Source organism: Triturus cristatus, chromosome 1_1 (assembly GCF_964204655.1).
Source record: "Triturus cristatus chromosome 1_1, aTriCri1.1, whole genome shotgun sequence".
Classification (NCBI taxonomy): domain Eukaryota; kingdom Metazoa; phylum Chordata; class Amphibia; order Caudata; family Salamandridae; genus Triturus; species Triturus cristatus.
In genome coordinates this window covers 880,000,914-880,026,743 of record NC_140579.1, presented here as the reverse complement: position 1 = coordinate 880,026,743, position 25,830 = coordinate 880,000,914, and the positions used below count along the sequence as shown (strand labels likewise).

The following is a 25,830-nucleotide window of genomic DNA, read 5'->3' as shown; positions in this document are numbered from 1 at the left end:
GCTTCGATACGTGGAGTCGCCAAGGGGCAACTCAAAACCCAACGACGCTCGCAGTTGGAGCAGCTCACCTCACGGGAAGCGCAGGCCCTGCGCCTTGAGTGGTCCACCGCCCTGAACCCAAACGCCTCCGAATTGAGGCTCCTTGCCCACATCAGAGGAGATTCGCCAATTGTCTCTTGACGCGGCCAAGTTCCTCTGGCGCTCATCTGTAGCCAGGGTGTACGGTTGGGGAGGCAAGAACGGCTCTCTCCTCCACAGATTAGCTACCTACCCCAGAGCGAATCGCATAATTCCCGAAATCATAGACCGGGATGGCTCGATTTGCAATTCCTCTATTGACATGGCCCAAGCTTTCGTGATGTATTACCACCAATTATACACTTACTGGGACTCCCTCTCTCTCGGGCTCTTTCGGAGCTGTTGCGAGCTGGAGACTGTCACCTCCCTCAATTGGACTCAGTGGTTCAGGACGACCTAGACCGTCCTATAACCCCTGCAGAAATTGGAGAGGAGATAACCCTAGTCTGGTCAGGCAAGAAGCCGGGTCCGGACGGCCTACCCCAAGAATTCTATGCTCTGTATCGCGAGACGTTGATTCCATATCTCGCCCAGTTAATTAGGGAGGCGATGGAGAAAGGTTCCTTCCCCTTTGAGACTGACATGGCTACCATTGTGGAACTCCCTAAATGCCAGCCACCCTCGCCTCGGTGCGGGGACTATCGTCCCATCTTCCTCATTAATGCGGAGCTGAAGTTGTATGCTACAATACTCGCCCAGCATTTTAAACCCCACTTGCGTACGCTGGTCCATCCGGACCAATGTGGGTTCATGCCATCACGGGGTACCCGTCATGGTCTGTGGAGGCTCCACACAGCTCTGGCCCACCGTAACTTGCTTACCTCCCATCTTTCACTTCTCTAAGTAGATTTTGAGAAAGCCTTTGACTCGGTTGACTGGGGGTTCTTGGACGACGTTCTGGCAGAGATGGGGCTTGGACCCCGCTTCCGTGGTTTCGCCCGGTTACTGTACGCTCGGCTGAGGGCGCGGGTCCTCGTGACTGGAGTCCTGTCAGAACCATTTCCAATCCGCAGGGGAACGAGACAGGGATGCCCCCTCTACCCCTTGCTCTTTGCTCTGGTGATGGAACCCTTGGCGGTCCTGATGCGTTCAAGTGGGCAGGTGCAGGGTTGGGAGTGGCCCAATAAGGATGTAGATATAATCGCCCTCTATGCGGAGGACGTCCTGATTTATTTGGCGGACCCCGCTAGGTCGGGCCCTCATTGCCTCCAGATCCTACGGTCCTTTAAGCAGGCTTCTGGCCTCCGGCTCAATCCCGAGAAGTCGGTCCTGGTTCCCCTCCATGTGTCTCGGGAATGCTTTGATTGGCAATCCACCATACGGCTCTGTCGCCAATCCTTAATGTACCTAGGGATCTGGGTGACCTTGCTTTCTGAACTCAGCTGGGCCCTTAACGTCACCTGTCAAAATGGCAATCGCTGCCTCTGAATCCCATGGGAAGAGTCGCTCCAAGGATGAATTTTCACAGATTTCTTTATATGCTCCAGAACACCCCCCTTAACTTTCCAAGGGCGTGGTACCGGGAACTCACAATTCCTATGGGGGAGGGGCAGGTTTAGTCAGGCCCTGGGCTTTTGTCGGATCCCTTCCGTTGATGGGGGCTTAGGGATGACCCACCTATATTTGTATTATCTGGCCACACGCCTGCTCTCCCTGTACGACTGGCTCAACGAAGGATGGTCTGATCCGGCTCACAGACTAGAACTCAGTGAATTGGGCTTGTCCAACCTCCAGTCGATGATGTACGGGACACCTGTCCCTTCTCCCCTACCGGAGAAGACGCGTTCGGTATTCCTGGCCTGGCGAGCCGCGCTGCGCCACACCGGGTGGACTCGCACGCTGACCCAATGCACACCCTTGTGGCAGGGTACCTGGCTCAGGGAAGTTAATGGGTTACAAGGCTTTCGGTCATGGGACCCATTGGGTGGGTGACCAAATGTGCTCCTTCCAGGACCTCCAAGCTAGGTACTCCCTGCATAATTCACAGTTCTATAGATATTTGCAGCTTCGACATGCCCTTCAGGTACACCTCGCGGCCGGTACACGACTCCCAGACCATAGCCCTCCAGATGCCCAAATCATGCTGGAGGACCTGGGGAGAGGGGGTATCTGCCACATTTATCAGTCACTCATTAACACCCCAACATCACTTGATCGAATACGGGAACAATGGGAGAAATGGTTGGGCTCCTTGGAGGAGGAGGATTGGCGCGACGCCCTTATAGCCCCCAGGACAGTCACTGCTTCCGCCAGACTGCGACTGACAACTTTATTTCCTCCATGCTGCCTATTTGACGCCGGCGCGCTTACATCGCGCGGGGCTCTGAGCGACCCCCGCCTGTGATCGGTGCGGTCACGAACCAGACGACTTTTTTCACATGGTATGGGCATGCCCACACCTGGCGCGATTTTGGGGAAGCATTCAGGAGGAACTCACTGAGGTGTTGGGGTGGGTGACCCCGCACGACCCAAGACACGCACTGTTGGGCATCACAGACGGGTTGGATGGGACCAGGAACGAAAAGGCAAATGCTACATACCAGGATGCATCTGTTCTTGGCATGTAGAGCTGCAGATCTACACACTGCATAGATCGCCAACTGGTGTTGGGCCCGGATGTTTGCAGTTGTTTTTCCTCTTGGAAAGTCATTGGAAGTCAAGAGGTATGTGACTCCTCCTTTGGATCGTATTGCGCATGGGCTTCGGTTCCATCCTCAGATTGTTTTTCGCCAGCAGGGAAATGGAGCGTAGTAATAAGCAGTGAAGATGCCCATGTGTGCTGTATCTAAATAAGATAAACTGGAACAGATAAAGGTAGCCGGGGAGGCGGGTGAGCGTGTGTAGATCTGCAGCTCTACATGCCAAGAACAGATGAATACTGGTAAGTAGCATTTGCCGTTCGAGGCATATGAGCTGCAGATTACACACTGTGCATAGATTATATAGCAGTACTCACTCCTAGAGGCGACCACCAGTATCTGTTGCAGTGGTTTGAAACAATGTTTTGAGTACAGCCTGGCCCACACTAGCTTGTTGCTTAGTTCGCACATCTACACAATAGTGTTTAGTGAAAGTGTGCGGTGTAGACCATGTAGCTGCTCTGCAGATATCATCTAAGGGAATGTTTCCTAAAAATGCCATGGAAGCCCCTATTTTACGTGTAGAGTGAGCTTTAGGGGGGGGAACAGTGAGCATACGTTTGGCTTTGTGGTAGCAAATCTGTATGCATTTGACAATCCACCTACCTATCCCAGATTTGGAGATGGGGTTGCCTTTGTGTGGTGGTGAGAAAGATGCGAACAGTTGTTTGGTCTTACGAAAGGGTTGTGTTCTCTCGAAGTAGTAGAGTAAGGCTCGTTTGACATCTAGTGTGTGGAGAGCTCTTTCTGCAATGGTCTGTGGCTGCGAGAAGAATACGGGCAGTTCCACAGATTGGTTCAGATGAAAGGGAGAAATTACTTTAGGGAGGAATTTCGGATTAGTGCAGAGAACAACTTTGTTATGGTGCATTTGCAGAAAGGGTTCTTGAATGGTGATTGCTTGTATCTCACTGACCCTTCGGAGGGAAGTAATGGCTACAAGAAAAGCAGTTTTCCATGTTAGGAATTGAAGTTCACATTTGTGTAGAGGTTCAAAGGGAGGCCCCATTAGTCTGGTGAGAACAATGTTTAGGTTCCACGCAGGTGAGGGTGGCACTCTGGGGGGAATTATCCTTTTGAGGCCTTCCATGAAGGCTTTTATAGCAGGTGCTCTAAAGAGTGATAGATGTCTGTTTTGTAGATAGGCTGCTATGGCCGCCAGGTGCAGTCTAATAGACGTGTAGGCTAGGTTGCATCTTTGTAGGTGTAGTAAATAACCTATGATGTGTTGAATGGACACATCTAGTGGATTGAATTTGTTGTGACACTAGACCACAAAACGTTTCCACTTGGCTGCGTAGTAAGCTCTAGTGGTAGGTCGTCTAGCTTCTCTAATGACGTTCATACAGTCAGGGAGAAGATTTAGATAGCCGAATTCCAGGATTTCAGGAGCCAGATCGCACGGTTGAACTGAACTGGGTCCGGGTGCCTGATCTGTCCATGGTTCTGGGTTAAGAGGCGTGGAGAGAGGTGTAACTTTTGGTGCGGAACTACAGATCGTTCCAGCAGTGTGGTGTACCACGGTTGTCTGGCCCAAGTTAGAGCTACTAGGATGAGAGTGAGGGAGTGTTGTTGTAGTTTGCGCACCACTAATGGAATGAGTGGGAGAGGCGGAAAAGCGTACGCAAATCTGCCTGACCAGTTCATCCAAATCACATTGCCTTTGGACAATGGGTGTGGATATCTGGCGGCGAAGTTTGGGCATTTGGCGTTTTCGTGGGTGGCGAAGAGGTCTATCTGTGGATGCCCCCACATTTGAAAGTACGGGTGAAGAACTTGTGGATGGAGTTCCCACTCGTGGATCTGTTGCGTTTGTCTGCTCAGCAGATCGGCCATAGTGTTTTGTACTCCTGGGACATGTTGGGCTAGGAGAAAGATTTTTTGGGGTATGGCCCATCTCCATATGCTCTTTGCTAGCTGAGAGAGCTGCGGAGAGTGTATGCCATCTTCTTTTTGTATATATTACATGGTTGTCATGTTGTCTGTGCAGACTAAGACTGCCTTGCCTGAGACATGTGTTTGAAAGGCTTTTAGGGCCAAGAATATGGCTAGTAACTCCAGATGGTGGATGTGGAGTCACTTTGGTTGAGGTGTCCACCTGCCCTGCATGGTGAGATGTAGTAGGTGAGCTTCCCAGCCGGAGAGCGATGCGTCCGCTGTCAGTACTATCTGAGGAACCGGTTCCAGGAACGGTCGTCCTTTGGAAAGGTTTTTGGTGGTCCACCACTGCAGAGAGCGATGGGCACGACCGTCTACCAACACCAGATCTGTCAATTGACCCTGGGCCTGGTTCCATTGGCGCGCTAAGCACTCTTGGAGAGGACGCATCTGGATTCTTGCGTGAGGTACTATGAATATGCAAGAGGCCATCATTCCTATAATTTGCATGAACACTCGAGCTGGAAGGGTGTGTTCCGGTTGAAATTTGGCGCGTAGAGCCTGAATGCTTGCTATCCTGGCAGGGCTGGGATAGGCTAGTGCTTTTGAGGTGTCTATGGTGGCACCGAGGTATTGTTTTACGTGGGACGGTTGCAGATGGGACTTTGTGTGGTTTACCGTGAAGCCAAGTTCGTGAAGTAGTTGGATAGTGGCGGGAGTGTGTCGTACACACTGGTTGTATGAGTTGGCTTTTATGAGCCAGTCGTCTAGGTATGGGAAGACGTGGAGCCTTCGCAGGTGTGCTGCCACTACCGCTAGACACTTGGTAAACACCCGTGGTGCTGTGGTGACTCCGAATGGGAGCACTTTGAATTGATAGTGTTGACCGTCCACTACAAATCTGAGAAACTTCCTGTGAGCCTCGTGAACAGGAATGTGGAAATAGGCGTCCTTGAGGTCTAGGGTGGCAAGGAAGTCGTTTTGGGAGAGCAGGGGGAAGTACCTGCTGGAGTGTGACCATGTGGAAATGGTCTGAGTGTATATAGTGATTTAGGGGTCTGAAGTCCAGGATGGGCCTTAGAGTGTCGTCCCTTTTTGGTAAGAGAAAATATAGGGTGTAAACTCCCATATTTTGTTGGTGGGTAGGAACTAGTTCTATCGCACTCTTCTGTAGGAGGGAGATTACCTCCTGCTTAAGAAGTGAAATGTTCCTGTGACATTGGGCGTTGTTTGGGTGGAATGTTTGGCGGGTAGACGTTAGTTCGAGGCAGTAGCCTGACCAAATTATTTGTGTTACCCATTTGTCTGAGGTGATAGTAGTCCAGACAGGAAGGAAATTGTGGAGTCTGCCCCCGACCGGAGTGGGATGGTCTGGGGGGAGTGGAGGGAAGTCATTGGGTAGGGGTGGAGGCAGAGCGGGAGGTGTTAGTCTAGCCTCTGCCTTTATTATTGTTGCCCCTGTTGCCGCCTCTTTGGTAACCCCTTGTGAAGGTGGATTGGGTAGGGGCTTTATAGGAAGTAGGGGCTTTATAGGAAGTAGAAGCGTGATCGGAGTAGCCTCTGGAGGTGCTTCGAAAGGAAGAGTGGCGAAAGGAGCACCTGGGAGGGTGCGACTGTAAGGCTCCCATAGACTTAGCCATATCTGTGTCTTTTTTCATTTTTTCCAGGGCATCGTCAACGTTTGGGCCGAACAGATGTTCCTGGTCAAACGGGTGGTTCAGGATAGAAGCCTGCACATCGGGTTTGAAACCTGAAATACGTAGTCAGGCATGCCTACGGAGGAGTACGCTGGTGTTAATTGCCCTAGAGGCGGTGTCAGCTACATCTAGGGCGCAGCGAATGGAGGTGTTGGTGATGGTTTTACCGTCCTGGATTAGCTCGTTGGCTCTATTTTTGTATTTATCAGGGAGCTGTCGCATTATGGCTTACAGTTCATCATAATGTGCCCGGTCATATCTTGCTAAAAGCGCTTGCGACGCGCCATATGTTGGCAGCCTGGGATGCAGTGCGCTTGCCAGAGGCATCCAGGAGTTTGGACTCCTTATCAGGTGGTGGTGCCTCGCCTGATGCCTGGGAGTTTGCACGCTTTCTTGCAGTTAACACGACTAGGGAGTCTAGTGGTGTTGGCCCTCTGATGTAGGTGGGGTCTGTAGGGGCGGCCTTATACTTCTTCTCGATGCGAGAGTTGATGACCCTGGCCCTGAACGGGTCTTTAAAGACCTCCGGCACGAGCTTGATAACCCCCCTTTAAGCATGGGCAGGATGGAAGTGGCCCTGTGTGTTGTGTCAAAGGTATCTAGGAAGAGGTCCTCCTCCATGGGGTCGGGGAGGAGGGTGGGCGATATGAATGTCAGCAGCCCTACATGCCAAGAACCGATGCATACTGGTAAGTAGCATATTCGGTTCGAGGCATGTGGGCTGCTGAATTCATATCTGTGCATAGATTATATAGCAGTCCCTCCATTTAGCGGCGGCTGTCCGTGCCAGCTGCAGCAGTCTGAAAAAGAGTTTTGAGAACAGCCTGTCCTACAGCTGCCTGCTGTCTTGAGTGTACATCTACACAGTAGTGTTTTGTAAATGTATGTATAGTGGACCATGTGGCTGCTCTACATATCTCCTGTAAAGGAATATTCCCTAGGAAAGCCATGGAGGCCCCTAACTTTCGTGTGGAGTGGGCTCTTGGAGGAATCGTTAGTGTGCGCTTAGCTTTTTGATAGCAAATTTGTATACACTTAACGATCCACCTAGCTATTCCTGCTTTAGAAATGGGGTTGCCTTTGTGCTGTGGAGAAAAGGCAACAAACAGTTGTTTTGTCTTTCTGAATTTTTGTGTTCTGTCAATATAGTACATGAGAGCTCTCTTGACATCAAGTGTGTGGAGCATTCTCTCTGCTACATTCTCAGGATTAGGATAAAACACGGGTAGTTCTATGGATTGGTTCATATGGAACTGTGATATCACCTTGGGCATGAATGTAGGGTTGGTGCGTAGTACGACCCTGTTTGCATGAACCTGTATAAATGGCTCTTGAATGGTTAGTACCTGGAGTTCACTAACTCTTCTGAGTGAAGTAATGGCTACTAGGAAAGCTACTTTCCAGGTTAGAAATTGAATCTCACAGGAGTGTAGAGGTTCAAAAGGTGGTCCCATGAGTCTGGTGAGGACCACATTTAGGTTCCAGACTGGTGAAGGTGGGTGTGTAGGGGGAATCACTCGTTTGAGTCCCTCCAAGAAGGCTTTGATGGCAGGCACTCTGAACAGTGAGAGGTGCTGCCTGTTCTGAAGGTAAGCTGCCAGTGCGGTTAAATGTATACGGATGGAATTGTATGCCAGATTGCATATGTATAAGTGTAATAGATAACAGATAATGTTCTAAGTTGATGCATCCAGCGGATGTCATTATTTTTACAATAAATGACAAATCTTTTCCACTTCGCCGCATAGCATGCTCTGGTCGTGGGTCTCCTTGCCTCCTTGATGATATTCATACATTCTGGAGGCAAGTTTAGGTAGCCAAATTCTAAGATCTCAGGAGCCAGATCGTCAGGTTTAGCTGTTGCGGATCTGGGTGCTGAATCTCGCCATGGCTCTGCGTTAAAAGCCTGGGTGTTAGCCGCAGTCTTTGATGCGGTACCACGGAGAGTTCTAGAAACGTGGTGTACCATGGCTGGCGTGCCCACGTTGGAGCAACCAGGATGAGCGTCATTGAGTGTTGCCTCAGTTTGCGTGCCACTAGCGGTATCAATGGTGCCGGGGGAAAAGCGTACGCAAATCTGCTTGACCAGTTCATCCATATCGCATTGCCCTGCGACTGTGGATGTGGGAACCTGGCGGCAAATCTTTGGCATTTTGCGTTTTCCCTTGTGGCGAATAGGTCTATCTCTGGATGACCCCACTGCTGGAAGTACGGTTGGAGTACTGATGGATGTATCTCCCATTCGTGCATCTGGTGGCTGTGTCTGCTGAGCAGATCCGCCATTTGGTTGTCCTTGCCCGGGAGGTGTTCCGCCATGAGGAAGAGGTTTCTCTGAATGGCCCACTTCCACATGCTCTGAGCCAGATGAGACAACTGTGGAGAGTGTGTTCCTCCCTGCTTCTGTATGGAGTACATGGCAGTCATGTTGTCCGTCCGGATCAACACGACTTTGTTGCACAAGCGTACTTTGAATGCCTTCATTGCTAGGAAGATTGCCATCAGTTCCAGTAGGTTGATGTGCATCTCCCTCTGCTGTGTTGTCCATAGTCCCTGCACTGTGCAATTGAGTACATGAGCTCCCCATCCCTGGAGAGACGCGTCCGCCGTCAGTATTATTTGTGGTACAGGCTCTTGGAACGGTCGGCCCTTGGTAAGGTTTTGTGGATTCCACCAATGCAGAGAGTTGTATGCCCGACCGCTGACCAACACTAGGTCTGTTAATTGTCCTTGAGCCTGATTCCACTGACGTGCTAAGCACTCCTGAAGCGGGCGCATATGTAATCTTGCGTGCGGGACTATGAAGATGCAGGAAGCCATCATGCGTATCAACTGCATAAACACTTGGGCCGGTAGGGAGTGTTGAGGTCTGAACTTTTTTATTAGCAACTGCATGCTGTGGATCCTCATGGAATTGGGTTGTGCCGTGGTCGCCAGAGTGTCTATGGTCGCGCCTAGGTACTGCCGTACGTGGGCGGGTTGAAGGTGGGACTTTGGATAATTTAGTGAGAATCCCAGGCTGTGAAGAAGGTGAATGGTGTGGGATACGTGGCTGGCACACTGCCGGGCGGACTTTGCCTGGATAAGCCAGTCATCCAGATAAGGATAGACGTGTATGTGCTGTGTCCTTAAGTGTGCTGCCACAGTTGCTAGGCACTTGGTGAACACTCTTGGTGCCATTGTTACTCCGAAAGGGAGGACCTTGAACTGGTAATGTTGATCTTGAAGAGTGAACCTGAGATATTTTCTGTGTGATGGGTGTATGGGTATATGGAAATGCGCATCTTTTAGATCTAGTGTTGCGAGAAAGTCTCCCTGACTGAGCAACGGCAGCACCTGCTGCAGGGTGAGCATGTGAAAATGCTCTGACAGAATGGAACGGTTCAGAGGTCTTGGGTCCAGTATGGGTGTGAGAGACCCGTCCTCTTTGGGGATCAGAAAATAAAGTGAGTACACCCCTGATCCTTGGTCTTGTACAGGCACTAGTTCTATGGCTCCTTTGTGGAGAATACTGAGCACCTCCTGGTGCAATAAGTGCTCTGCGGACATAGGATGGTGTCTTGGTGGTATGTTTGGCGGAGTGGATGTGAGCTCTAGACAATAACCGTACTGGACAATTTCTCTCACCCACCTGTCTGTGGTGATGGATTTCCAGACCGGCAGGAACTGTTGGAGTCTCCCCCCGACAGGTGTTATGTGGTCGGGGGGCAGTGACAAGGCGTCACTGTTTGGTGGTGGCAGAGGACCTGGAGCTGTTTCCTCGGCCTCTACCCTGGACGTTGTTGCCACGGTATCCACCTCTGTGGTTTTTATTATAGTTGGTCTGCGTACCTTGTTTAGTGTACTGCGACTGCTGTGAGTTCTGACCTCTAGATGGTCCCCTGTTGGTAGAGCGACGAAAGGACCCACTCCTAAACTGCTGTGATTGCAGAGCCCCCATAGACTTTGCAGTCTCTGTATCTTTTTTGATTTTCTCTAGGGTGGTGTCAACCTCTGGGACAAAGAGGGAGTGAGGGTTGACAGGTTGATTGAGTATAGTTGTTTGTATCTCTGGTTTGAATCAGGAAATTCTTAACCAAGCATGTCGTCGTAGCATGACGCTGGTGTTAATAGCCCTAGCTGCAGTGTCAGCTGCGTCAAGAGCGCACTTAATGGATGCGTTGCTTATGAGCTTCCCTTCTCTAATCAGTGACTCTGCTCCTTCCTTGTATTGATCTGGGAGGTGCTGTAGCAGTGTCTCTAGGGTATCGTAATGCGCCCTGTCATACCTAGCAAGAAGTGCCCGAGTGTTGGCAATCCTCCAAATGTTAGCTGCCTGTGCAGCAACTCTCTTTCCAGATGTTTCTAAGACCTTAAACTCCTTGTCAGGGGGAGGAGCATCGCCCGTTGTCTGTGAGTTGGCCCTCTTCCGAGCATTGGAAACCACCAACGAGTCCAAAGGCAGCTGGCCTCTTATGTAGGTAGGGTCCACAGGACCTGGCCTATACTTTTTCAGCACTCTTGCCCTCGTGGGCTCCTTAAAAATTTCATTAGCTTGTTTTAGGACACCCTTGAGCATGGGCAGAGTTTTAACAGATCTTTCTGAGGTAGAGAAGGTATCCATCAGAAAATCATCCTCAATAGGATCAGTGTGGAGCTGTACATCATGGTTCTCAGCTGCTCTCTCAATTAATGCATTGAAGGCAGCAGCATCTTCTGTTGGAGATGTTTTCACCTCATATGCTTGTGTGTCTGGAGCAGTATGTGGGTCCCCCGCACCAATAGTGTTCACCCAAGGTTGGTTTTGGTCGTCAGGGTCAGTGGTCAATGGATAAGTGCTATCATCAGCACCATAATCTCCTGCATCCACATCAGACTGTGTGGGTGAGAATGAGTGAGGCTCCTGTCCATAATCTTGAACAAGTTCCAGAAGAACTGGTGATGTGGTTTTCTGTTTCTTTAATGGAATTCTGTATGGTTCCATAGGTTTCGCTGGCACTATCTTTCTTTTATGTAGTGAAAGTTTACCAGTCCCTGAAGAGATAAACTGCCTCGGCTCCTCATCCTCTTGAGGTACTTCGACAGTTGTTTGTCCCATCGACACCCCTTTTGGCGCTTCTACAGCATTCTTCGTGTCGATACCTTTCTTTGGTGCGGGACCCTTCTGTGCGAACATCCTTGGTCGCACCGCCGGTGGTAATCCGAACTTGATGTGCATCGACACGGTCTGAACCGTGCAGGCCGTGTTCGGCTGCGGGGCTGTTGTCGCGGTGAGCAGCGAAGCCCGGTCTTGGATTCGTAATAAAGACTCCGACACCGTCTTCTTTACGAAGGGGGACAGTGTCGTGGACTTGACATGGTCCTTCGAGACCTTCCTTGGTGTGGCATCGAGCCCCATACCAGACGGTGGTTTCTCGGCACGAGGAGTAGGATGGTTTGGCTCTTGAGAGTTGCCCTTTTTTTCCCGTACAGACGATCCTCAGCGCCGATTTTTTCGGGTCGACCACCTTGACCGAGGTCATAGGTGCCGTCTTTTGTGTCTTCGGCTCCGACGGCTTCGAGGGCTTGTCGCCGCTGAGAGTCATTTTCTCTTTCGGTTTCGATTTCGGTGCCTGTGCCTTCAGTTTCGATTTTCCTTGACCGGATGATGGCGCTTTCGAGACCGATGGCTCCGTAGGATAGTTCGAAGCCGGGCTTTGAAGCGGGGCTGTAGAACGAGAGGAAAGATCTTGGGTAAGGCCGTGTGGCGATCCCTCGACCTGAGCCTTATCGAGTGCCTCTTCGGGCCCTGCACCGACACGTGGGCCTAGCTCATCTTCCGAGCCATCTCCCTCAGCCACAAGGGCCTCTTCGTCGTCTCCTACCTTATCGACGGCATTATCTTCCTCGACATCTACGATACGCTCGTCTTCGGCATCATAGTTGGATTCACGCTCCGAATCCGTATCCGATGGTCCCTCCAGAACTTCAAGGTTCACGACTTCTTCATCTTCGGTCCCGAAGATGTTGTCCGGGTTTGGCACCGCTTTCTGCGCCTCGAGCCGAGCTGCTCGACGAATGCGAAGAGTTTTCTTCGATCGGAACCTGGAACACGCCATACAGGTGGCTTCGTCGTGTGTTGGAGAGAGGCATTTATTGCACACTGGGTGCACGTCGAAGCGAGCATACTTAGCGTTGCAAAGAGGGCAACGCTTAAAGGGGTAATTTGATGATTCCATCGTCGATCTCGATCGGGCCTCTGGCGTCGAAGGGCAAATGGCTAACTTCGATGCTTTTCTAGAGAATCAACTGTAGAAGAATACTTGGCGCCGAACGTAAAACAATACCGACTAGTTTAAAAGCCTTTTGCTTGACAAACAAAGTTTTACTAAATACTCAAAGAGCTAAGATTAGGACATCCGAACCCAATGGTGGAAAAAAACAATCTGAGGATGGAGGGGATGCCCATGCGCACTGTAGTCCAAGGGAAGGAGCCACCCATCTCGTGATACTTCGAAGACTCTTCCAGGACAACAATATGCAATCATCCGCACCCAACACTAGGCGGCGATCTATGCACAGATATGAATTCAGCAGCCCACATGCCTCGAACGACATTGTACATAGCACGGGGTTGCCCCAAGAAATACCGCAGGGTCTGGGGGAAGTGGTTTGGGGGGGGGGAATGGTTTGATGTCGGCGGGGATGTTCCAAATCAGTCCTTTGAACTTGTATGTCTTTGGTTCTTGGATTGTTCAGATTAATGCAAATAATCCTTTGTTCTTAGGGTATCTTGGTGATTGGCTGGTACTTTTGTGAAACCAATAAAAATGTGTTTATCAAAAAAAAAAACATAAGGCTCAGCCAATATATCTATATGGTCTTGATACAAAAATCAGAAATGGGTAAACAGAGTTTAAGGAGGGACACACTCACATCAACTTGCTTTGCGTTTTAGACACCGGCTCAAGAGCAAGAAGGTGAGTAGCCGTATACTATACTAGGTACATCCTGCCAAGTCAACTCCTCGCTTAGCATTCACCTTTCAAAGATGAAATGGTTTTTGGTCATGGAGGCAGTACATGATCAATGTTATACATTTATAAATTAGGGCTATGGTGGGATGGCTAGTTATATGAGATCATCATTGATTAGGTGTTTAGTGAATTCAGAAGTCATATGGGAAGTTAAAAAAAGATATTTAAAAATATAATAGCTGAATTGCCTCTTAACATTCTGACATGTTCTCTTCAGGGCAAATTTTAAAACAGTACCCACATAAACCAAAACATCCCAAACAACAACCTTGGACAGGATTTGTTTTCTGCAGTCAGTTTACTGCACATGAAACTACAATGTTTCAAGTACATCCTAAAGATGTTAAAATCAATTACTTTTACTAAAATAACTTCTGCTATGGGACTTCATGGCATGGACAGCAAACAATATGGCAATGCTAGCAACCCAACAGTAAGAGGTCCTTAAAAGTCCCCAAATAGTAAGAACATGGCCACGTAGAAATACGTTTTATTCAAACAGTAGTAATTTAATGATCTTAACACAAGAAATATTTCGCGTTGCAGAAATAAAGATCAAGAATGCATTACTGCATGATTTGTGGCCTCTATCCTTTCTTACAAAGTGCTGGGCTACACCATGGTCCAGGAAAGAATTCTTATAGCATGTAAGAAATGCACACAATAAGACACAAAGGCCGAAGAGGAGTCAACTAACCTGAGAATGCAGGACAACTTTGAGGGGCACAGCTGGCCGCGGACCCTGCTGACCAGAAGGAGCGAGCATCACGGTCTGCGAAGAGCCCTGCTGCACAAGTTGGAACTTCTGTGGCTGCTGAGAAGAGTTCTGTGGTTGCTGCATCTGAAGCTGGATGGTCACCACCTTAGTAGGCTGACCCTGGGCATTCTTGGCCTGAGTCAGTGCAGCCAGCTGATTGCTCTGCAGCAGGAGCTTGCCGGGCATGCCACCTAGCATCACTTGCCGTGGGCCGCCCTGCCCACCCTGTGGAGGCTGTTGCAGTAGCAGGGTTATCCTCTTAGGCTCACCCTGTAAAGACAAAGAATTACACTAAGCGAAAAATAAATTAAACTAAATTGTAACAAAGAAAAATCAAGTGAATGAGGTCAGCAGAAAGAAATACTGTAAATCTAAGGTGGGCGCCCTATTAAACCCTCTATCGCATAAAACGTCCCTCACAGTATGTCCTTCATGCGTTACAAGTAGTCATAAATGTTACCTAGTTTCCACTTACTGGTATAGCATGTTTTGCCAAGGAGCATACTGAATGTCAAAGCTTTTTCTACACAAACAACCTGGGCAGATTGGTTTCTTTCAGATTTAAATACCTTTCCAGATCATTTTATTGGCAAAAAACATCTTCTCCTACCACATACTTATGATACTATTGCAATCATCGGTGCGACCAAGTTCCTCTTCTGAGATGGTTGATGGGTAAGGAGAGTAGTCACAGAAGCAAATATTCCATTGTTCATTTGGCACATCATGTAACACTTTGTGATCCGATATGGAGAAAACACACTTACCTCTAAACTACAATTTTAAGAACTTGAATGTGTGGACAACCAAGAATGAACAAAGATTAATTCTTGAGCAAATAGAATTAGAATACGTTAGGTATCAAAGGCTTATATACTACCAAAACACCCCACCAGTAAAGGTGACAATAGCACTCAAGGAACCTACCATTAATAAAATGGCATTAGCACCTAGGCAAGAAAGAGGCAGACCAGTGACAGAAGCAGAATGTTAATGTGTACTAAGAAAGAATTAATCAAGGAAAACATGGCAACCTCTCATACCCTTAACTAGAGGAAATTAATGTGGGGTGTTGATTGAGCTTACAAGGTAGACACAACAAAGAACAGTTTGTTCACTCTCCTATGTGATGTCCTGCAGGCCTGGGAGCAGGAGACGGGGTCCCATCACTGACCCCCACATCACGAGGTTGGCCACCTGTGGGCACAGGGATATAAAAGTGGTGAGGGGTGGAGGTTTCGGTCCTCTTTAACCAGCCAGAATAAAACTTGCCCAGTAAGTAGCCAAATGGGGTGAGGGGGGTCTGGGGATCATCACTCCCTCCAGGCACAGGTAGTGCAACCGCAGAAGAGTGGAGTGGCCCCAATGAAGTGAGGAGCTCAGGCTAACGTAGATCCCCTAAGCTCCAACTCCATCTTATGTAGGCCCAACTCCATCTAGAATAATGGAGGTGGCAGGCTTCTCAGTCTTAGACAATGGAAGTCCCCATGTTTCCTGATTTTTGCAGAATCACTGTCCTGTCCGCAATTAGACGCAGACGTTGTCTGACCTTAAAACTATGAAAGCGTTAAGCAATTCAATCACTGACATAGCTAAAACATTTGATGGGGTTACGAGGATGCAGAAGGTTGCTCTAGCCGCATTCATATTTATATTGTTGGCTTGTCAGAAACCCTGAAGGGCCCAGCACCACAATACATAGAAAACAGGTTTCCCGACTTGGCGGTGTTATAGAGTCTGTCTCCTTTCTTTACAGTGAAAAGGGAACAATGGGTCACTACATTTGCCCCCTTCAGGTGTTCCACCTAGAGACATGGTGACAAATGTCCTGAATTATCAGGACAGAGAAAGTGTCATGCAAGCTGCCAGTAAGGCTAGGCACTAGGATATGGAAGTGTGCAGGGAGATGGTCTTCCTAGACTGTTTGATGGCGGTGCACTACCGACAGGCCTCTCTCATTGGTTTCAAGGGACAGTTGAGACCTTTGCTGCAAATATGCCGAACTGAACCCAGCCAAACTAAAAATAAGAGGAACTCAATACTCTTACTTCTTTATAGAGCTTGAGGAGACCTGGGACTGGGAAGAGCAATTGGTCCAACCCCACTCCCCACAACATCGAAACAAGAAGAGAACGTTGTCCTCTCAATGACAATGGTAAAGGCATGAAACACACCCATACCATCACAAGCCAAAGAACATAGGCTTGCAGCAGCAGTTACGCTCGCAGCCATAGTAAGGAACCACAGACTCAACATAGTCTTCTACGATGACGACACCCAGCTGACCCTCTGCCCACCAACAATCATACAATCACCAGCAAAAACTTTCACGACAGGAAGAAAGGTAGTCGCCACATGGATGAGAGACACCTGCCCCAAGCTCAACTCAGACAAGACCAAAGACCTCATCCTGGGGCCTAACACCTCCGCTTGGGAAGACTCCGGGTGTCCTGCCGCATTAGGATCTCCCCCACACCCAAAACGAATAGTTTCTTACCGGTCGGTGTAGTTTTGCAGCTTGAAGAATTGTCTGGATTCACATGCTGTGCATTATTCCGCCATCTAGTGGTTGGGTCTAGAATTGTTGTATTTGTTCTTTTATTTTTTTTGGGGGGGTGGGGAGGGGGTTCCTCTTGTGACTTCCACGGGCTTCCCACCTTTGGTTGCCATCCTCGGATTTTTCTTTTTCCTTTTTCTTCTTATCCTTCCTGGTGGAGGAGGGTGGGTTCACTAGTGAATCCAGAAAAATCTTCAAGCTGCAAAACACCGACAGGTAAACTATTCGTTTTGCAGCTGGATTCACATGCTATGCATAGACCTGGTAGCGGTTTGTTGGTCTTGTGGAGGCTGGGTGGAAGAAGAGTGTTGGTTTGTGAATAGATATTGTAGGACCCTTTGTCCAACTTGCGCTTCTTTATTCATTTGAATGTCCACACAGTAATGTCTTGTGAATGCGTGCACTGAAGACCATGTCCCAGCCACGCAAATGTCTTGAATTGGAGTATTTGCTAGAAAAGCGACAGTATCTCCTTCCTTTCTTGTTGAGTGAGCCCGTGGAGCACCTTGAGATGCATGTCCCGCTTGCTTGTGGCATAACTGTATGGCTTGCGCGATCCATCTTGCAATGGTGTATTTGGTTACAGGTCTTCCCAAAAAGCTATTAGCAAAAGATAAAAAGAAATGCTTTGTCTTCCTGTATTCCTTGTTTCTTTCAATGTAATACATGACCGCTCATCTAGCGTCCAGCGTGTGAAAAGCTTTCTCTGCTTGCGTTTTTGGATTTTGAAAGAAACTTGGTATTTGTATAGTCTGGTTTATTGTGGAATTTTGATACCACCTTTGGCATAAAATGTGGATCTGTTCTCATGACAATCTTGTCATTATGTATTTGGAAGTAGGGTTCCTGTAGTGTTAGCGCCTGTAATTCACAAACTCTACTTAGAGATGTTATTGCCACTAAAAAGGCCATCTTTAGTGTGAGCATTTGTGGCATTGCTTTGTGTAGTGGTTCGAATGGTGCTTTCATCATCTGTGCAAGAACTATATTTAGGTTCCATGTGGGTGCTGGCACAATTTTTGGAGGTGCAATTCTTTTCGCTCCTTCTAGGAACCTTTTGAACACATGAGAAGTGAAGAAACATTTCCCCGTTTCACCTCTTGTATAGGCTACAATTGCTGCTTGCTGCTAAGTGTACTTTTAGCGATGTGTAGCTTAGTTTACTCTGTAGTAAATGTGTCCAGTACTTTAGAACTGTTCTCTCGTGATCTTTTTTGAAAGATGTTCTGTAAGGCACCCCAGGGTATATCTTTTCCATTTTGTTGTTTAACATCTTCTTGTTGGCTTTCTAGCTGCTCTCAGAACAGCCATTGTGCTTTCTGGCATTTTGAGATGCCCAAATTCGAGGTCCTCAGGAGCCATGCTGTTAGGCTTAAGCTCTAGAGCTCTGGGTGAAGTACCTTTCCGTTTTGCATTGTTACTAAGTCTTGCTTTTTTGGTAATTTGTGCATTGTTGCAGGAGATATCTCCATTATTTCTGAGCACAAAGTCTATCTGGCCAACTGTGGTGCAATGAGAATCATTGTTATTTGGCTGATATTGCATTTGTTGATCACCCTGTGGAGTAGTGGTATCAGGGGAAAAGCATAAGCAAATATCCCTGACCAGTCTATCCATAGTGCCTTCCCAAGGGACTTATTGCAAGGTTGCCTTTATGAGAAGCTTTGGCATTTTGCATTGTGGGCGGCTGCAAATAGGTCTATTTGTGGAGTCCCCCATTTCCTGAAAATCTTTGGAGTTCCGATTGATTCAGTTCCCAATCGTGGAATGAGGACGTTTGTCTGTTTAGTCTGTCTGCTTCTACATTGTCCTTTCCTGATAGGTGTATTGCTATTATGTCTATGTTCTTTGGAATTGCCAATCTCCAAAGTTCTTGAGCTAGATTTGAGAGGGCTACAGACTGAGTTCCTCCTTGCTTGTTTATATAAAACGTGGTGGTTGTGTTGTCTATCTACACCTTTCCGTAGAGCTCTTTCTGAAAGGCTTAAGGTTACCAACACTGTCTTTAACTCCAAGATATTGATGTGTTTCACTGCATCCTGCTGTGTTCACAATCCCCTTACTTTGAGGTTGTTGATGTGCGCTCCCCATCCTATCTGGGAAGCATCTGTTATGGTCACTGTTGGGGTTGGTTGTGTGAAACATCTGCCCCGTGCTAGGTTTGTTTTGTTCCACCATGCTATCTCCTGATGAACTGTATGCGTGACAACCACTAGATCCTCCCAACTCCACACTCCCTGTTGCTTTTGACCATTGTGTCTGGAGCCATTCCTGAAATGGTCTCATATGTAATCGAATGTTGGGAATTAAATGAATGCATGAAGCCATCATTCCTAGTAGTTTCCCCACTGTTCTCACTGTCAGAGGTTGCCCATCCTGGTATAGATGGGTCTCCTTCAGTAAGGCTATTCTCCTCTTTTTGCTTGGGAACGGCTTTTCCTAACACTGTATTTAGTTCTGCGCCTAAGAACACCTTTATTTATTCCGGCTCTAGGGAAGATTTTTCCTAATGTAAACCGAGCTGAACTAGTGTCTATCACCTGTTGTATATGCTTTTTGCAGGGACTGTAGGTGCTTGCTCTTACTAACCAGTCACCTAGGTACGGGTAAACATGAATTCCTTGTGTTCTCAGATTAGCTAGGCACTTTAAGACTCTTGGTGCTGATTTTAGGATGAATGCCAGCACTTTGAATTGGTAGTGAGTCTGTTGACAACAAATCTTAATAGATTTCTGTGTCTTCTGTTTATATGTATGTATCTATCCTTTAACCCCTTCGCCGTGGCAGGAATTCCGCCGCGGCGCTGGGGGGGGGGGGGGGGGGGGGGGGGGGGTGTTTGGGGACAGCGCGGTGGTGCTGTGCTCGTGACGGAACCGCTCCGTCACGAGCCACGGTTGAGCTCCGCCCACTGCGCTAATCGCCCGCACAGGTGGGGAATTAGCGCCGCGTGGGCGGAGCGGCGGCCAACGGCCGCAGCATGACGGAACCACTCCGTCATGAGCACAGCGCAACCGTGGCTCATGACAAAGTGGTTCCGTCATGAGCAGGGAAGGGGTTAAGTCTATGGTTGCCATGTAATCTACTTTTGCAATTGAGGTATCCCTCTTGCAGAGTAGTCATTTTGAATCTGTGTTTTTATGAATTTGTTCAGAAACCTTAGGTCTAATATTGGGTGCAATGTTGCGTCTACTTTTGGAGTTAGGAAGTACTCGGAGTAAATGCTGTTCTTTTCCGTGTGTGATACATGCTCTATCGCTTGTTTTCTCTGAAGTTCCTGCACCTCTTGGAGTAGTTGAGATAATTCCCTTTTTGAATGTATCTTTTTGTTTGGTCTTTTGTTTGGAGGTTGCTTGCTTAGCTTCATGCAGTAACCGAACTGTATTATGTTTAAGATCCATTTGCTCAAAGTGATGTCCTTCCATTTTTGAAGGTAATATTTGAGTCTGCCTCATACTGGTGTAATATGCTGGAGGAACTGTGAACTTACAGGATGTTGTTTTTGTATAGGCTGAGTCCTTGTGGGCACACTCAGTGGTGTTCTCGATGAGTGTACAAGCTTTGGAATGCAGTCACTTAGTTGTGGTTTGTGGTCCACCTCTTTGGGGCTGGCCTCGAAAGGTACCTTGCAGATACTGCCTGTTCTGCTGCTGCCCTTGCTTTTGACCCTGGCTTGCTGCTTGGTAAGTTTGCTGATATGTTTGATGCGAGGTAGTAGGTTGGTGGTTTCCTTTACCTCCTGGTCTGCTTGAGGGGTGCCTCTGCGCATGCCTCTGAGTTGTAGGGCGCCCAATGACCTTGCTGTTTTGTTGTCTTTCTTTAATTGGTTAAGTTTGTCGTCAACAATGCTGTCACCACTGAACGGTGAGTTTAATATGTTGCTTTGAACTTCTGGCTTGAAACCGGAGATTCGCAGCCATGCGTATCTTCTTTCAGTAATGTCAATCATCATTTGACTGCTTGATGTCTCTGCTGCATCAAGGGCTGACATCAAACATGTGTTCGCAATGTTTTTATCTTCTTCCACTAAGTGGCTAGCCTTTCTTTGGAACTGTTCTGGTAGGTTCTTTAGTAGGTCTCCTACTTCCTCCCAGTGTTGATAAGCATGTCTGTTCAGAAATGCATTAGAATTAGCTTTGCGCCACTGGTTTGCTGAACTTCTCTCTACCTTTCTCCCTATAAGGTCCATCTTCTTGTTTTCTTTGTCTGGTGGTGGACCAACTGTGGTTGGTACATTAGCTCTTTTCCTAGCTGTGGAAGTAATATTAGAGTCCGCTGGTACAGACCCTCTGATGTATATAGGGTCCTTTGAGGAATGCTTGTACTTCTCTCCTCTTGGTGCAACTGCCCGGCATGTTGCAGGCTAAAGGCCTCCTTTCCCTGATCCAATAAACTTGGCAGCACTGGAAAGAACTGGTCCCTTGATTGTGTTGGCATCAAAGTCTCGAACAGAAAACACGATTAGTGTTTTTCTTCCTCCAGCTGCATTCCATACGTTTCAGCGACTTTTTTAATGACCTGATTGTACATCCCAATGTCATCTGGTGATGAGGGCCTCAAAGGATATGTATCCACAGACTCTTCTGGTGATTCGGCGTAGAGATCTTGCCATTGCAGGTCTTGAGTCAGAGTTCGCCGAACCCACATACGAGTGTTCCTCGTCTTCCCCCTCTTCTTCAAAACATTCTTCTTCTTCGATCGGTTAGGGTGTCGTTGGAGGCTGCAATTCCTCAATGACCTTCTTCCCTTCCATTGAACTTTTTGGTGATCTCTTAAATTGCTTCAAGCTTTCGTCCAATTCTTTTTTGAGCTGTAAAATACTTGCCATTTCGGCTTCCAGCCTCTTCCTCTTTTCCATCTTGATCGCGCGAGTTTCTGCGTCAAGTCCTTCAGCCTTTCTTTTCGTGTATGCTGATGCCGATCCGGCCCTTGAAGCTTGTCATGACCTCTCCTTTGTCAACGCCGAAGCGTCTTTTTCGTGACCTATCTGACTGTGCCCGTCCTTCGCGGACCTCACCTGACAATTCCTCTGATCCGTCCGCTCTTTCTCCCTTCCAGCCCCCTGACGATCGAGATTGCCTCGGACCAAACGAGGAAGACGATGAGGATTGGCCCTGGTCTCCCGCCCCTTCAAGGGGGCGGAGTCTCGCCTCCCGGAGACCAACAAGAAGAAGCCACCCGATGACGACAGCGGAACAACAAACCAGGAAGAAGACGAGTTCCAGCTCACGAGGACGCCAAAAACCGGGAGAGAAGCCGTTCGGGAAGCCGAGACCAAGAGGGAGGACCGGAGAGACCTCCAGGAGGACGTATCGCCCAGCCATGGCCCCGGAGGGTCGTGGCTTGAACAGGTGCGTGCCAAAGTTCGTGGGATTGGGAGCGGGGTGGGGACAAGAAAGACGACAGGCTAAAGAGGGACAGGGTCATAGACCTATCTGGAAGATCCGAGAGTTCCTGCAAGCCACTCTGCCTCTGCCCCCCCCCCTCCTCTTTTCTGGTGATGGTGCTCTTCCCCAAACTTCGCGCTGAATACCCTCACTCGTCGTATGTATAAAATCCCCCACGGGTGTCCCCCTACTCACCTGCTGTGGTATCCCGAGCACTGACCAGTGCCTTTTTTTTGTGTTTACTTTCATTTTTTTGTGTTTACTTTCTTTTCCGGTTCGCCTCGACGTCCACAACCAACGAGAGGGAACCCAGCCCAACCCTGACAAAAGAAGGGAGAAGAATCCTTTCCAAGAGGGAGGACGACATCGGAGTGTCTTTCCTCACAGTTCCTTTTGTTTTGCCTTGTGTTTCATAATCATCAATAATAAATACGGGGACCCAGAACCCCTTCCAAAAAACTCCGTAGTCCGCCTGTCTCTAGACCCTTACACCTTCTTTCAATGTCTTCGATCTTTCGAGGGTGTTCGCCGTCACGGAGTCCTTGTCAAAGGATCCGCCGGAGTGTTTGTCTTTGGATGCAACTGCTGTCATCAAGTGCTTTGACGCAGAAGCTCCTTTTGTGGATCTAGAATCAGTTTTTCATGACCAGTCTAGTCTTTGAGGTCAACAGTTCTGTTAACTCCTTCAAAGTCTTCTTCTCGACCTCTACAACTGGGACGTGTCTCCTCATCACCTTCTGGCCCTTCGGCGACATTGTCCTCCTCTTCGCTGGAGAGGCCCAGGTCTCAAAGCGATGGTGGTGGGCCTTGGCCTTCATGTTATAGTTTGCTCTTCTCTGTCTGTCTCTCACTTTTAATGTCTTTGGGGTGAAGGCAGAGCACACGTTGCAGTCATCACTTTGGTGATCCAGCGGTAGGCAAAGGTTGCAGCCCAGATGCTGATCTTTTTGAGCGTACTTATGATGACAATTCTTGCAGAACTTGAACGGCGTCTTGTCTATTACCGCGCACAGGAAGCCCCCTGCATGCGCATTCTCAGTTTGTTATCAAAGATTTGATGTTTTCACCTTTCAGCAGACTCCGGCTGTTTGGATTAAAGTCCGTAATGTCTAAATCTTGTATCGCTGTCCTGCACAAGTTTTTCCTTATGTTTCCATAGATTCTTCTCTCAGGAGCTCCTTCCATATCGATCCAGACTCAGCGGCGGAAAAAAAGAATCTGAAGATAGCAACAAAGATGGGCGTTGAAGTCACAAGAGGACACCAAATGGTGGTATGTCGACGCCCACCAACAAAAAAACCACAAAAAACAACAACAATTCCGGACCTAACCTCAAATGGCGGAATAATGCACATCATGTGAATCCAAGAAAGATGGCCAGAAAGATAGTCGCCCAAACACTCAATCAGTACAAGGACAGCTGCCTGAAGCTCAACTTGAACAAGGCAGAAGTACTCATCCTGGGAGCCTCTGCTTGGGACGACTTCTGGTGGCCCTCTGCTCTAGGTAGTCCTCCTAACCCCACAAACCACACACAAAACATCAGCATCGTGCTGGACTCTTCGCTCACAATGGAATGCCAGATAAACACAATCTCCTCTGCCTGCGTTAACACACTCCGCCTGCTTCGAAAGACCTTCAGATGGATCTCCACCGAATCCAGGAAAACAGTCACCCAAGCCCTCATCAGCAGAAGACTACCACGCAACACACTATGCAGGCCTCACCCAGAAACCTCTCAGGAAACTACAGAACGTTAAAAACGCCGCAACCAGACTGGTCCTCAACATCCTCCGCCGCACCCACATCTCTAAACACCTACGAGAACTCCATTAGCTCCCAGTCAACAAGAGTGACCTTCAAGTTCCTCACACACACCTACAAAGCACTCCATGACGCTGAGCCAGCATAACTGCACCACTGCCTCTCATTCCACATGCCCACCAGACACCCCGCTCTGCCCAACTGGCCCTTATCACCGTCCCCCGGATCCACAAGAGCAGGACCAGAGGAAGATCCTATTCCTACCTCGCCACCAAAACCTGGAAAGCCCTGCCTACCACCTCAGGCTATGCCCGCCGCTGACCCAATTCAGGAAGGATCCTAAGACCTGGCTCTTCGAAAGAACCTCAGCGCCCAGTCGGACTTGCAACCCCCCGCGCCTTGAGACCCTCACGGGTGAGTAGACCCGCTTAACAAATAGTGATTGATTGATTACACATCAGCTGAAAACAACCAAGGATGACTCTCCACTACCATTGCACAACCGCAATACTGAGAAACTCCTTAACAAAAAGCAAAGAGGGCTAATACGGATTACAAACAGACTATTTTTACACTTACGAAAGATAAGATTACTTGCAACAATCTTTACCATATGCTCATTTACTTTACAGACCTCGAACCATCACATAATTGAATGCTTTCTCTCAGGTGCTTGGCCGGCAGGCACACACATAGCAGTCAAGATAAGGATGTAGTTGTCCATTAGCCCCGAGCCCACTGCACTAATGATAGCAGTGAAGAGAACTACAAAGAGGCACTGCAGCCGGCGGTGAACAGAGCTCTAGAATCCTTGGGGACTTAACTACCCAGGATTCCAGCATCTTCTATCTACACATGGCACTAGTTACTGAAGAGTTCCAGCTCCACCTAGCGGTTGCTGTCCCAGAACGCTCTTTGCAGCAGAGTCTGATGCGTCTTTTCAAGAATCAGACTTTGCTCAGGTAAGTAAGACATACGGAATCTTAATTATGTCACTATTTTGCTGCCTTTGTAACACAGAGGCTGTCTTACAAGGAACCCCTCTCAAGATGAAATATTTTGATTAAGATTTTTGTCATGGTTTGTTTCAATATCTCTTGTCTGGGTGACATTGAGTTTATCCCACAAATGAAATGAGCGCGAACTAAACCAATGTAAAGTACAATAGTCAATATGTTATTTTATATGATGTTATCAGCATCTGTACAGCGCATATATGCTGTTAGTATGACCTGGCAGTGCTGTAAAATACTGTAGTGAATGCCATGCAACCTAAATAATACATGCAATAAGACTGAGCACAAAGAACACTACTAGAACTATAAAGAAAATATCTTGTGGCGCAGGATCCAGATGTAATTACCCTGTTTAATGAGACATGCAAGACAAAACATGTTTCAGTTGTCCTTTCCTGGCTGCTCTCCAGACACAGCATATGTGTAGTGATGCCATTCACGGCAGAAGCCTGGCTCTGGTCCAGCGTACACAAAACAGAGGAACAAGTAGATGTGAGGTTTCAGTACTGGATTACAATCAAACGAAAGTGCGATTGTTACTCAAGATGGAGAGGACCCTTTAAGTGAGGCCCATCCATGACTTCCTCCATATGGAGTTCCGCCACTCACCCCTACCATCTCCCAAACAGCAGTGCTTCAGAAAGAATAATCATTAGCTGTTTGCTAACAAATTCTTCATTGAATTTATAAACAGGGTCCGATCACCATGCTCCTCACCTCGGTGTCTGTACCTTCAGCCACTTGAATGCTGGAAATATACTTTCACTGGCTGAGAAAGCAGTCCTCAACCTCCTTGCACCATGTCAGACCACAAGCATTCAAAACTACTCCACTTTGCGTTGTAACTAATACTGTAAGCCAGACTTGAGGGCGAACATCAAACTACATCAACTCCAGCATTTGAAGAATCTCCTTTTCAATGTTGGAAATACTTACCTTCATATTCTCACGTTGTTATAATCGTGAAGTTACTGATTTCCTTAGACTAATGTTCGGACTGTTCTAGGGTTGTGGAAATGTTATCGCCCGATGCCCAGGACTTGCGAAACCCTATCATGGACAAGAAGT

The 25,830-nt window shown here is 48.1% G+C and overlaps 1 protein-coding gene across 7 annotated transcripts in view; it reads right to left on the bottom strand.

The window, feature by feature from the left end:
- Positions 1–25,830, bottom strand: part of LOC146871232 (ATP-dependent chromatin remodeler CHD8-like) — a 2,388,691-nt gene that overhangs the window by 2,190,373 nt on the left and 172,488 nt on the right. For all 7 annotated transcript variants that reach the window (XM_085650618.1, XM_085650635.1, XM_085650640.1 and 4 more), the window contains exon 3: positions 13,982–14,311. In XM_085650618.1, coding sequence (XP_085506744.1) covers positions 13,982–14,311 — 330 coding nt within the window. The remainder of the gene's footprint in view (positions 1–13,981; positions 14,312–25,830) is intronic.